At 41.2% G+C, this 14746-nt stretch overlaps 2 protein-coding genes across 2 annotated transcripts in view; one reads left to right on the top strand and one right to left on the bottom strand.

Annotated features, from left to right (window-relative positions):
- The window catches only part of LOC134539234 (NACHT domain- and WD repeat-containing protein 1), a 51496-nt gene extending 42765 nt beyond the window's left edge, over nt 1–8731 (bottom strand). The window contains exon 1 of the mRNA XM_063381036.1: nt 8605–8731. The gene's annotated coding sequence lies outside the window, so the exon portion shown is untranslated. The remainder of the gene's footprint in view (nt 1–8604) is intronic.
- Nucleotides 8732–11937: 3206 nt separating this feature from the next.
- LOC134539255 (transmembrane protein 267) lies at nt 11938–13687 on the top strand. Its single transcript, XM_063381073.1, has 2 exons — nt 11938–12310; nt 13239–13687. The coding sequence occupies exons 1-2, from the start codon at nt 12011–12013 to the stop codon at nt 13560–13562; spliced, it is 624 nt and encodes a 207-aa protein (XP_063237143.1). The 5' UTR covers nt 11938–12010; the 3' UTR covers nt 13563–13687.
- The last annotated feature ends 1059 nt before the right edge of the window (nt 13688–14746 follow it).

The following is a 14746-nucleotide window of genomic DNA, read 5'->3' as shown; positions in this document are numbered from 1 at the left end:
TTCGCCGCAGGCAGACGCGGGGTCCCACGCGACGCTAGCGCCACCTCCACTGGCTCGGGCCGCACTGCTGTTCGGATCGCGCCCCGCCGCTTCCTGTTTAGCGCCTCTGCCCGGCCCCGCGCTGACGTCACGCCGCGCCCGAGCTGCGCCGCAGGTGTTTATTTATACGTCACGGGGGAGCGGGTCGCGTCCACCCCTCCCCATTCCCCCTCCCAAAAAACTTTCCCAAGACCCTTTGGTTAGGAGGAGGGTGTTGTGACGTCACGCGAAACTCCACCCTGTAGGGCATTCATGGTAGCCTAATGGATCCCTTCGCTTTAGAGAACTTCGTAGTGGACGCGGCCATCTTCGCGTTGCTTCCAAATTCTAACAAGGGATGCCAATGCATCCCTTAGCTTTGTAATCGTGTTTTATTGTGATTATATATAATATTAGTTGGCATGAGATTTGTTTAAAACGTTATAAGCATAATAACTCTAATAGAGAAACATTAATAACAATCACCAAAAGGCTATCTTTAAATTTATGGGTGTATTTAAAGTTCATTTTAATGCTCATTTTTTATTTTTTTATTTTTTTTTTACCGCTAACATTTATAACAAATATTGTACAATATTTGTTTATAACATCACGGTAAATTTAACAAAATAAATTAATTCGTCTTTTTTTTTTGTTCTGAATATTCTTAGATATCACGACACGAAATGGTTACGTGCACATTAGTACGGCCAATTTCTCACAGGTGGTGCTAGTAGTACATGCTAGTTTAAATGTGTCTAGGATAAACATTTGCAAGAAAAGAATAAGTTACTACTGGTTGTGAGCGTCGTAAACATAGCTCCCTGGACATCCCACAACAATAGCAATATACCTGTAGCGCATATTATACTTAGATTGAATCGTACATTTCCAACTCAAAATTTCAGACACAACTTTGTAGTACAATGATTTATTTTCAATACATCAAAAGAAATGTATTTTGTAAAGTGAAATTTGATGCGAGAATTTTGGAAGTACATTTTTATGGTGTATTTCATCAAGAGTATCATCTGTTAATTTCAATTTTTTTTTTGTTTCTCAGAAGTTGTAATTGAAAGACGCCATCTTGGTTTCAACTGTTTTTGTTAACATTTTATTTATATAATTTAATTTTAAGATTTTGGCTTTTTTGAGCATTGTACATACTTTCATGGAATGCTTTGTTTTTAATACTGACTGTCTGTTACAAATCATTTCTGCTAGGAAATAATAATTGGTGTTTAGCATTTAATTATTTTTTTTGTAAAAATGTCAACTTTAATAATACTGTCAGTAGGCACTAGTTTATGGTCTTATGAAAATCAAGAAATAGTGTTATTAAAAATATATATTAAAACTTATTATGATTAACAATCGTATACAAAATAAGACAATTTTAACAGCCCGGGTTGTATTAATCTGTCAACAGTATTATATTCTGTACTGTAATTTAAGTGCGAAACAGACTATATAATCAAAACAATAATCATAAACACCCCCCCCCCCCCCCCCAACCACAAAGACGGCCGCGGATGGTGATGGGTATTTATAAACCACCCTCCCCCCTTCCCCTACTCGTCGAAAGTTATGAAACAATATGCGAGATCTCGGTGGAAGACAGTAAGTTAAATTAAATTATGCATGCTGAGATCTCAAAACACCTGAGAAAACAGACCACGCAGGCAGTGATGCATGATGAGAATGATCAGTGGCATAACCTGCAGGTGGCAGGGATGGCCCCCGCCAGGGGCACCGGAGCAGAAGGGGGCGCCACCTAGACGGTTTCGCGTTACGAACCCCCCCCCCCCCCCCCCCACTCTTTTAAACCAAGAGGGGGCGCCATTTTCAATTCTTGCCAGTGGCGCCAGTCACCTTAGCTACGTCACTGAGAATGATAATGTAACTTTCCAAAATTCTTGTGGTTAGCGTAAGTTTTTTTAATGAGTATTTTTTTTTTTAAATCCCATCCCGAATAACATTTCTGTACCCCCCACTGCTAAAAACGTTTGTGGTTAAATTATTTTATTCGCTTCACTGTTTTTGTCTGGGTTATTCCACCTATCATCAAGACGGTTTGTTCATCATCTTACCTTCACGTCCATACTACATAAGGAAGTCGCCAAGCATCGCGAAATAACCTCAACATAAGCAGCTGACGGCATCCTACATCAGACAAATTGCGCGCTGAAGTAATACGATGTGCGCTTTGCCAAGCTACAAATCTACGTTTGACATCTTTCGGAAAGAGGGTACGCAGAAGTGACGAGAGTGTAAACAAACGCAAGCGTGCACCGTTGTTTACGTGACAATGATTTCGACAGGTCGACGCAGCGCGCCTGCGCCGTGGATACAAGATGGCGCCTGCCAGTCCCCGGACAGAGAAGGATGTCGGGAGGGGGAAGGTAGCAGTGACGTCACGCGGGCCGGGGGTTGATCAATATGACCCGGCCTTGCGTGCGTGCAGGGGCCGGCCCGACCTGGCCCACGTCACTACGAGGGTCGCGGAGGGGGGGGGGGGGCGAGCAACAGCTGACGTCACCGCGACTCCGCAGTACGGCCAGCGCCCCCGGGGGAACCCGGCAAAAATAAAAAAAATAAAAATTGGTGAGTTCAATGACCTGCTCGCTTCGCCATTTCGCGTTATGCTTTACCGCCCTCCATGGGCGTACCCAGACAAAAATCTTTTTTCTTTCACTTACACCAGATATTAAAGTAACATTATTTTCGTTTTGTTCTCGAATCTTTAATTCATTAATTATTAACTAAGAGTTTTTTTTAGTTATTATAGTAATTAGGTAACCTATGTTATTATTAATCTCGCTAATGCCAGTGGCTACAAATTAAAGAAAGGTTCCATAGTTTTTTTAAACTAAACTAAGGTTCCTTTTTCAATACAATAGAGTATCAAATTGAATGTAACTAAAATTAAAAATTTATAATTATATTAGCAAGTATTTTGCGTTGGTGTGTAATATTCTAATGAGAATGAATTGCTAAAAACTGCACAACTATAAACTACCAAAAATTTGAAACAGTGCACAAAGAATCAATCAAATACATTACATGCAATAATAAATTACAAAATGCAGCAATAGGTTTGTTACTATACATATGTGCAATTCACTTACAATTATGCTTAAAACAAGTTATTTTTTTCTAATACATATTTTCAACAATAAACGACATACACAATCGGATTCACTTATAAAACTATACTTATTAATGAAAATTAACAACGACCACAAAATTTAATCTAATTATTTTCCAAATATTCTACAAGTAAACGTAAAGTTAATGGCACAAAATCAATAACTTTTCCGCGCTAATAAATAACTTGTGGATACTTTAAGTGAAATAAAGTAAATACGGCAGCGTCAATCGTTAGCCGTTACGAAAAATGAGGAGTAAACAAACGGCGCACTCTCCTACTCTACCGGTTCCCCCACCAAGTAACTAGCTATTCACCTCGTGCGATCGGAATTCTCGTAACGCTCGAGAACTGTGGCCCCCTCAGCAAAGGAAGTTTCACTTCGAAAGTAAACGTTTCTATCGAAAGTAAAATTATTTGTGCTAAACGTTTACGTCCGACAAACAGCCAGGTTTACCCGCCAAAAACACGGCCTGGAGCGTGTCCGCCAGATAAGATAGCAGACACCGGCCGACAGACGGCCCCATTAGACCGCGACGCGCTTCGCCATCCCCGGACCTTTGAATATATATACTGTATATAAGTCGCCAGCCCAGGTTAAAATTTCTAATACGGTTTTGAGGTAGTTGGTTAATTCACCGCCGCAATCGCCACCATCTCTAGGGCATCGACTTGTGGTGGTCCCTAGCGGACAAGTGTCGAACTCGTCAAACACTCCTTCCCCCTCCCGTTGAACGAACTTGAGCTGCAGTGAATGATAGGTGGGGGGTGCGGGGAATGACAGCGGGCGACAGTGCTGCACTCTAACGTGTAAATAACAACTAAGACGATACAGGGCGTTGCGGCAGCGCACTGCAGCGGTGAAGTTCCCAAGCTGCTCACCATACGCTTCTGAAAAACGTAGAGTAAATCCTATCCACTCGCGACTTCTATACAGTATATATATTCAAAGCCCGGACCGTGACCCGGGGGGAGGGGGGTAGGGGACGTGTTGGCAGGGAGCCTGCCTTCGTGCGATCAAACAAACCAGACACTACCGCCACTGACGGTACCAATGTCCAGTGCGAGCAATCTTATCTGTTCAACACGTTATTACAACAAAAAATAACTCTCTCTTCTTAGAAATTTTTGACGTGACAACGTCTAATAAATCGATGAACGCCGGCTGCACGCACGAAAAAGTGTCCCGTTACGCACATTTTTCCGTTACGCTGTGTCCCGTTACGCTCATTGTACGCTTGCGCCGCACCGACAGAAGTGAAAACTTATAACTTTGTTTATAAATGTGTAATATGAAATAATTTCTACGTCAAATGTACGTAAGAAAATGAATCTGATTTCAAGTATTTATTCTTTTATTATTAAAATAAAAATGATTCAATTTTATTCATAAAGTATGCAATAATTTCATTAATGTTTTGTTATGACGTTGTCACGTTAAACTATCGTCCGTAAACCGACTTTACAGACAACCAATTTTTTTTAATCCTTGTACAGAGTTAAGTGGAAACATAAACGTCCAGTACCTACTTATAACTTCTTAAAATAAATTTAATTATATATGACGCCAGTTTATAATCGCCGCTAGGTTATTCTCGCCCGTGTTGTTAGCACAGAGTTGTCCGGTGTGTTCGCTGCAATCAAACACGGTCAGCTGACGGGTTGCGCTCTTAGAGGCTCGGGCACAATGAAGCAAGGTAGTTTCTAACGGAAGCGTCAGGTGCTAATTCTTGGTGACTGGAAAAAATTCGCGGTTCCAGCGACCTCTAGAATGAACTCCGCGATGCTCTACATACTCGGGGAAATTACACCTGCTCATTGGCTTCTGGCGCGTGACACCTGTCAACAGGGATATGTTTGATTACATAACTCTTTTGTTGGGTTTTTTTCCCCATTGGCTCAGAGTCATTCATATAAACTCTTGTCACAATAATTACTGAAGCAGCAAACAAACGTATTTGGATTATAGTCTGTCATGGAATGAATCCACGAATTTTTCCGGTCTCTACTAATTACTAAGAAACACTTGTACAGTATGTCCATAAAGAAATATCCCAGGTTCAATGGTATATTATAACAGTTTTATTCATACTATTTAAAACTAATCATACATCAAATTGAAGGTAAACTAACCTAGTTTTGCCTTAAGAATGTTCCATTTATATACTGAGCTGAAGTTAGCTCTCTCCGGCCGCCCGGAACAGAGTGCTTAGGACAGAAACAGCCTAAGTCATTCCACGCAACTAAGGCAATTTCCATCTGAGTATTTAATTTTTTTTAACTCACTTTGTGGACTTTCTCCAACATAGCAGGTACATAGCGTCCTTCATACATGTGTGTACTACCAATAAAAACTAAATTTAGAGTGCGAACCATCGTACAGGTTTAACCAGGGGCTATAATGTGTGATTTCCATGGTCTCTGTCACAAAACTTATTATTTTTAAACCCCCTTTGCGAACTTTCTCCAATATAGCAGTTACATAGCGTCCTTCATACATGTGTACGATGGTTCGTACTCTAAATTTAATATTTATTGATAGCACACATTTAAAAAAAACTGCAACGCCTGTCACATATGCAACACGCACAACTCCCAGTACGCCAGAGCTGCTGCAAACCAGGGGCACTGATTGATTAAAAACCTTTTTTTGTACATCCGCCATTGCTGGTTTTCATTGCACGCCATAGAGAAACCTTAAGAACGGACAAAGAGATGGCCACACAAACACACAGAAAACAGACCGAAATCAGCCCATATATAATCAGCACAGAATGAATTAGTCAAAAATATAACAGCACGGATTGACACGGTGGGCTAACAACGATGAGGCAATAGCAGCAAGAACTGTAAATAAAGACAAAAATACGGAATTCTGGGCAACACAACAATAACGAACACAGTAGACTTCCTACGACAAAACAGTTGCATGAGACTTAACAGATATTCTGTTTCCTGATGACATGAGAAGACGTCAGTTCCCGAAACGTCGCAGCTGTTTTTCCTTGAAAAGCCTGTATGTCCAGAAAATATGTTAAGTATAATTGTTTGGGTTCGTATGTTGGTCACAGTGTTGTCCGAGGTCTTTTTTTTTTGTCTGTATTTACCGTTATTGTTGCAACTGTCGTCGTTGTCAGCTCACTCTGTCCGCCTATTCTGTGATTAGTTTTCTAATTCCTTCCAGAGAATTCTCTGTGCTGTCTACTCATTGGCTTATTGTGGTCTGTTTTCTGTGTGTTTGTGTATTCATCTCTTTGTCCATTCTTAAGATTTATCTATGGCATTAAGTGTACAACAATGGCGTATGTCCAAAAATGTTTTAAATCAACCTTTCCCATTACAAGAATCATTCAGAGAAGACAGAGACACTGATTTTTAAGTGAGGTAGCCTTCACACCTATTAACTGTATTTTGAAGGTTAGTTTTGACATGCGGAGTAATCACGTAATACTTTCGCGCTACAAACATCTATGGGAAGTAAGGGTATTACCACCAATTATTTCAATATAATAATTTCACGACAGAGACAACTTTCGCGGTGTTTGTAGAAATTTTTTTCAAAGAAACATTAGACACTTTGTGTTACATATTAAATTTTTTTATTGTTTGCAATAAATCAATTGGAGAGCACTTTAGACTGTTCATTTAATGCATATTTTTTAAATTATTTTTTCATGATGAACCTGCAAAATATTTATTTTTCTTCAGGCTCGTGTACAACAGCGGTAGTTAGTATAAGATAGAGCTTAAGCCTAGCTTTGACACATATGTATATTAGTAGAAATAAATTAAAAATAACTTGTTTTTTTTTTTTTTTTTTGCGTGAACTGAGTGCCTGCTACTTCGCAAAGATTGCTTAATTCGTTGCATTTTGTCAGCTGAGTGTATGAAAACCAGACTTTCCACAAATATGCGACTACTTTCGCGTAAAAATTCAACTCTTTCTCCATGTACTTACGAAAAACCTTCCACCAGGCTTGTATTAAATTTATTTTCTTTCCGTGTTGGTTTTATAGTTGTCTTATAGGAAAGTAGTCAGCGATCGAATCGGATAAGCAATGCATCTACCCTCAATACATGAATCTGTTTGAAGAAATAGCATCCGAGGAACAGGGCGAAACATTTATTCTCTCTCTCTCTCTCTCTCTCTCTCTCTCTCTCTCTCTCTCTCTCTCTCTCTCTCTCTCTCTCTCTCTCTCTCTCTCTCTCTCTCTCTTCCCGATCTTTCTACCAGTCAAGTCTAGCAGACTGACATAAGCTCCACCCCTCCGGCTTCAACCCGATCTGGTGGCCTCTCCAGCTGCATTTGTATATACAACCTCCTTGGTTCTAATCCTTGGTTTCGGTTCCCAATGATGATCCGAAATCACTCCTCCCCATTACTGACCACGACCGGTTTATTCTCACAGTGTTTTCCAAGTCGTGTTGCTCTGTTTTTTTTTGTTTTTGTTTTTTTCATCTGTAATTACCTCCCGTGCAAGAACTCAACAAGGAAAACTACCAACCACGAGTAATTGTAATGTCAGCAAAAGAATGACGGTTGAGAAACGAATTGGGCCTGAAACGTTTACGCGGAACGCAAAGTCTCTGACGTTGATCCGATCACAATAGCGTCCATCATGGCGGCGCGACAGGACGTCAGAAAGGAAGGGTCTTGTAAACACGCGCGCCGCCCCCGGCACACGTTAATCGCGCGGGTGAAATACAGACGGGCTATTGTTCACACGGGCGCGCACAGAGCGCCGGGTCGCGGTCAACAATGGTCACGCAAGGAGCACTCACCTCGAGCCTGTCGCCATCTTGTCGCCGGACATCGGCGGGCGGCCGGCTGTCAAATGGGCCGGCTCGTGGAAGGACGAAGGATCTCCGACACGCGCAGGCAGAAGTCCCTGCCAAGTCCTCGCCAGGCAACGGACGCGACGCGACCCGAGGAACGAACGAACGAACCAACCACAGAAAAGAAAAAATAATGCGGAGCGAAATATAACTAACGTCCAGGTTCTAATCTTGGATGGATGAATAAAAATATATTTCGCTCCCGGTCCAATTTCCTCCCCGCTGGCCGCAAGGAGTAGTATGAAGGAGGAAAAAAAAAATAACACTTCTATTTCGTCTTCTCCTCCCCTCCCCCACTCGGCGGCGAGAGTGCGCGCCCGGGACACAAACAAGCGAGACCTTGTGGACGCCGCGGTACGCTACGCTCGCAACAATGGCACGCTGTCCCGAAACAATCGCACGTCCGTGACATTCAAGACCAAATCGATCCTCATCTTATCCCACGTTAACCAACTGTTTTTAAACTGATATTGCCGATATCGAATTCGGATGAAAAGCTATTAAAATAAATTTAAAAAAATAGAACGTAAATGTAACCTGAATTTAATCTCATTAAAAATACAAATAAAACTATTTAGATTATTGGAATGAAAACAACTCACGTTATGAAAACAAACTTGCTCTTTCACATGGGTCCACTCTTGGTTGGAAGACGGTGACTTGCGTACCATGACTCGTGGTACACAAACCTCGACGATGGCACCGAAACCACTATAACGGTACGTCTAACAGCCCTAAGCGGCTTGCAAAATACCACTTTCCTTCTCTATTTTTTTTTTCCACTACACACGAGCCGGCGTGGGCAGGGCTGCCAACCCACCAGAGCAACGGCGCGCGCGGTCCGCCCGGACCGAAGACACGGTCGGAGACGCGTCGGCGGTTGGCAGCACTGCGGCGGCCCGCGACGCGCGATCGATAGTCGCTCGACTCGAGACTGCGCATGCGCGACTGTGCGAGAAAAGTCGTACGAGTAGCCACCTGTCACGAGCTCAGCCAATGCACATCACTCAGGGAGTCTGCCCAGGCACACATACTCTATGTATGCAGAGCTTCAGTAAAAGCAACGCGATTTCAAAACTACTCAAGATATCCGTGTGGGGTCTGTTTACGAAAAGCATTTAAGAATTCGCAGAGGGCCTAAAAGTACTTTTGATTTCGGATTAAGTTTTTTAACTGTATTTTTAGAAGAGTTAAAATGGCTAATGGCGTGTTTTCAGAGTAATGTTTAGGGGTAAAACAACCGGTACAGATTCTTGAACATAAATTAAGGGACTCGCATTACACATTTATCGTTATTTCTATGCCATTTACGGTCACCGCTCATATGCACGACGAGAAGAATGCGCGCCAGCTCAGAGGCGACACCGCGCTAGAAGCACCAGCGAGCGTCGCGCTTATCATCCCGCCTCACCGACAGACTAGAAGGACCCCTTAAGAATTTTAGCGCAATGTTACGTTTTTATTTTTAAATCAAGCTAGATAATTACTGTATTGTTTTCATTCAAAATAAATAATATAGTTAAATTAGTCATGTCAAAAATTTATTGACTTTTACGACCAATATTATTATACTATATATATATATATATATATATATATATGTGTGTGTGTGTGTGTGTGTGTGTGTGTGTTTGTGTGTGTACACGCATACACATATGGTATAAACAAACTGTGCAGTAATAAATTAATATCCCAACTACGAATGGCCTTTTTGTTTTTCAAATATGTATATATGAACTCTACCTCAAAATCCATAAGGAAACACCTCCCAAAATATTTCACACGAATTTATTAAATTCAAAGTAATAAATGTATGAAAATTAAGAAAATAAAACATAAATTTTCATTTATAAAGGAACCTCTGCAAAGGCCATAAATTGGGGAATTAATTAAGGTGGGGTCGGATGGACCTCCCCCTGGGATCCGCCACTGTGCACAGGACGTTGCTAGGTGACGCTCGCAGGGCGTAAATATTGCTTAAATCGCACTTGGTGAATGAGCGACGAGCGATAATGAACTGACCGACCACCTTATTGTACAAGAGGAATTCGGTTGGAAAACATTACCTATGGTGTCAAATACTGAAATAATAGTTTCATAAAACTTTTTATGAAAGATTACTTTAACACTTGAATTTGGAGAGAATATTTATGTTTACTTAAATACATAAAATAAAATTCGTGCTCGGAAGGAACTGTTCCTCTCCCCCCCTCTTCAGCGGAAAAGCACTTGCTGCCCACTGAACTCCCTTCCTTTTTTTTTTTTTTTTTAACACACGGCAGGAAACACACACGAATAAAAAATGAGAGTGTCATATAGGTTCCCCCAGAAGTCTCGTTCGCCCACAAGTGCCACGAGTGCCACGACTTATCGATTGTATGTGTGACATGTCGATGGGTCGATATTATCTTAGGAATCGGTTTGACATGTCAAGAAATATATTTCGAGGTCGAGTTCGACAGTTTCGAAACATCACATGTATGTATCGTCGTGACAGACGAGTCGAACTTCGTCGCGATGAGATAGTTCCGAGCGGACCAGACTCGGTGGAATATTACACAAACGAGTGTACATTTTAAAATTGAATCAATAAATTACCAAATCCTAAATGAAGCCAATAGAAGTGTAAGTTTTTTTTTTAAAATGTGTACTAATTTTAAAAGTTCTTTCTATTTTTTCCTCCACTCCCCCTTTCGAAAAAAAAATTCCTGTATCCTCCACTAATTAAAACTAGTTTTCTTAATTCTGTGTGTAACTTTCAATAAAGGCTACTCGAACGCACTGCTATATGTTGGTCCCACTTCTGAAATTGATTGGACGTGATGTCACTCCTGCGTGCATGCAGCAGTCTAGCGTAGGTGGCGGTCCAGGGTGGACACATGGTTCCATGGAGGAAACTTTTGCTTTGTTTTATTGATCCATCATTCTATTAGCCATAGTCATTCTTTTTGAACCCTTTTATTAGTTTCTTTCCCCATGCGTCCTTGGTCAGATTTTACGATATAGGGCCTATCCCAGCTGCTTAAACTTAACTCCCCCATGCTAACACACCACTGAATTTTCAATTACAGTACTGGTTGATTCCAGGACAGTATAATTTATTTTAATACATCAGCAGATAATTCTGCTGTAAGCAACAACATCTTTCGTAACCACTAGTGTCGAGACACGGCGGTTACATCTCACCCTCGACCATGGTTATATTTCTAAAAAACTATGGTGCTGGGCGAACTTCAGCAAACAACGATTCATAAAGAGACTGCAGCTACGACACCTGTGTTAGGCATAGTCATTCTTACATAGTATGTCGAACATGCCATATATAACATCAAAATAATGTAAAGTGTACTCCTGTGATAAAATTACTTGTTAGTATTCGAGTGTATTTCCTCAGAGTTTTCCTTTGTTAACATCAGCAGTAATGTGTATTTTCTCTTGGTTCATGAATTAACAGTTTAACAATGACTTCTTTTCCTTCTACGCAATGTCAGCCATGGGCCTAATGGACCACACTGGATCTGACGGCGCACGACAACTGTGGTTAGACTCATGCAGCTGGTCTGGCGCATACCCTAACCCCCCAACATTTTTCACGCCTTAAGCTGTCCAGTAACCACTAGGCCCACCACAGATCTCTAGCACGAAATCGTTAGTGATGACATATTTAGCATGCGCCTTAAATGTGCAGTTTCTTGGTTAATAATGTCAATGGTAAGGATTAGCCTTCGCAAATACTGCTCGGGAAGAACACCAAGCACGCCTAGAACTCTCGTACCTTACCGACCGAATATCTTGCTTAAGCCTAACCCTAATTTTCGCTGTACTATTCCCGGTAGATAGAACGCTGAGAATGCAAGATTTTAAAAAAAAGTAAAGAAATGCAATAGATCGATATTCTTCTTCCACGGATGAGGCTGTTTACTTTCAATGCGTGTCGTTATGTTTAGTCTATGGACGAAGACATGTTTGTTTTGTTTACACTACGTAGCAGAATGAATTTTTTTGAAAATGCTTTTAAAGTTTCGAGAAATATGGACGTTAAAAGTATTTTCACCTTTTCTCATTGCCCTCGTAGCAATTACAGGTGATCGATGCGTTTCATCTCCGCGGTTAAATCAACTGCAAAGAGCTATACTTGACAACTTAACCCATGCTGTCATTGGATTTGAAACTTGGTATTTCGTAACTGTGTATTGTTTCTGCAAATATAGACTAGCACACGAGCTCTTGGAGTCTTTCCTGTGCGGCGTAATATCGTCTCTTATTGATGTGGACCACTTTATTGCAGCAAGATCACTGCATCTGAAGGTATGTTGAGCACGAATGTCGGTGACTGGTTCAAATTTGGATTTATATGAGTGCCCTTAAGGCAACTGGCAAGTAGAAGTGAATCATCAAAATATAGTTTTGTATGAAAGTTTGTTACAAACATGCAATTGAAAATTATAAAGTAAAACAGCGATTTGGCTCAGTTACCATAGTTCCTTTGCTATTCGTTATATGTCGCCTAGTGCGTTGGGAGTTTTCAGCAGGTATACAGCTTGAACATAGCCATACTTACCACACCATAAATTGCTCTTAATTATGGGAAGTACTGAATATTTCTGTAAAGAAGCCTAGTCTATCCCTTTCAGTAATCTTGAAATTTATAATTCACGAATGTACCGCTATTTATTATAAATACAACTTATCTAGTTCATTTTTACTAAAATAGTTTTCTGGATACATTAGCCACGTTTTCCCCCCCCCCCCCCCCCAAGAGCAACTTAATGCACAATCTCACCCTGGATATTGGCACAGACAGCACTCATAGTTGCAGGAAGAGGTGATGCAACATTTTCTGCCATAAATGTTTCTTCTCTGATTTATGTTTTTTGCTGAAAGAATTTAATAATAAATTATATTGTTTGAATCATTCATGTTGCAATACCTAGACCAGGAAAGCACACTATGTCCTGTTACGCAAGTAGCCGGAACCTTGTGCGGTAGGGACGAGAAAAAAAAAAAAGTTGTTTATTTACATGTTATTGTGCTCTACATGAAACTGAAAATTGGTTTGGATAATTTCAAAATATACTTTTTACATAAATATAATAAATTACTAAATAATACAATTTATTCATTTTAATTATTTATGAAATATTAATGTGATAATTTACCATTTGTAATGGAAATAAATTACACACACAGGAACATAACCTCACTTATGCAAATACACAGAACGCGTGGTCCGCAGGATGCAGTACGGCTGGAGTCGCGGCCGTTCCTCCACTGCACGTCGGCGCTGCTGGCGGCGTGCGGCGCGCTGCTGCTGGCCGGCCGCGCGTGCGGGGTCCCGGGGCTCCACCGCGCCGGCTGCCTCGCGGCCGCCGCCGTGCTGAGCCACCACCTGCGCGACGCGGCGCGGCGCGGGCTGTGCCTCTGGCCGCTCGGCTCCACCGCCCCCCTGCCCTACGGCGTGTACGTCGGCCTGTGCGCGTCGCTGCCGCTGGCCGTCGCCGCGCTGCTCTCCCTCGGCCGGCGCGCGGAGTCGCGGTGCGTCGACGTCTGGGAGGCGTAGCGGCGTCTCGCAGACGTCGCGAGGGATGTTACACTTGTCTATGTTACATATGAATATCTATGTAATAATTCTGTTGTTCTTCCGTTGTACAGCTGAGAAAAATTAAAACCACTGTCAAAACGTAATCTTATAGTTGGTAAAAAAATATATATATGCAAGACCACCCGTGAAAATTAATGTAAAGTACGTAGTCTTCTAGGCACAGTGAAATTAATCTCAACTAGGGAACTTCTTACAAGGTATGTAGCAGTAACCGGACCTTGCGTGTCAAACAGCAGTACCGCTCGCTGCCCCAATGAAATGGGTCTTTGCCGTGAAACTCGGGCAGCCGGTCTCGGGTTAAGTTTTACTGCCGTTGAGAGTGATTATCTCGAGGTGCAGGCTGCAACGAGAAGATGACCTTGGTTCCTGGGAAAAAGGGGTTGTCACTTTGAAGGGATCATTGCTGGAATTGTGCCCGATTTGTGAACCATCTTCTACACCTAAATCGGAAAATCACGTACTTTACGTTGATTCTACGAACTACATGTTGTGTTATTGAAATAATTTTTTTCAATAGGTAGACATCTTGCAAGGAAAATTATAACCTTCGTGTTTGTGAGATCGCCAATCAAAACAAGATGTTTTTAGACTCACTTCATAGTCACCATAGCCTTGAGAACACAATTCAAAATTATATGGTGCATATTTAACACTATGCCTTAGTAGAGACTTTTACTTTGTTAGGTTCCACAGTGGTTCTCAAAGCGTATTCCAGACAAATGTGTCCAGATACAAAAATTAATACAGTACTCCATTATATAATTTCATCATGGATATGCAACTCTATTTGCTAACACCACTTTATGTATTATTATAACGTCTCTACAGTAATTCAGTTCAGTATGACACTGTAGTCACTATTTACTATTTGTAAACAAGCCTGAAGAAACTTAACTTATTTTTCAATTAATATTTTTTAAAGCATTTACCCCCCCCCCCCCCCCCCACCCTGTAATATTTAACTAAATTACTAAGACCTGCCACCTTCCAGAAATAAAAAATCAGGAATTTTTTCAACTGCCCTCTACTCTCTCCATAATTGACACAAATTCATAACTTAATACATCAAAGCACATTTTTGTTAATCACTAAGGGCTAATCTAGTAATTCTTACCTTATTTTTTCATACTTGTTACCTTCCC

Source organism: Bacillus rossius, chromosome 15, assembly GCF_032445375.1.
Source record: "Bacillus rossius redtenbacheri isolate Brsri chromosome 15, Brsri_v3, whole genome shotgun sequence".
In the NCBI taxonomy this organism is placed as follows: domain Eukaryota; kingdom Metazoa; phylum Arthropoda; class Insecta; order Phasmatodea; family Bacillidae; genus Bacillus; species Bacillus rossius.
The sequence above is the reverse complement of the archived record's forward strand: the minus strand, read 5'-3'. Positions and strand labels throughout refer to the sequence as shown.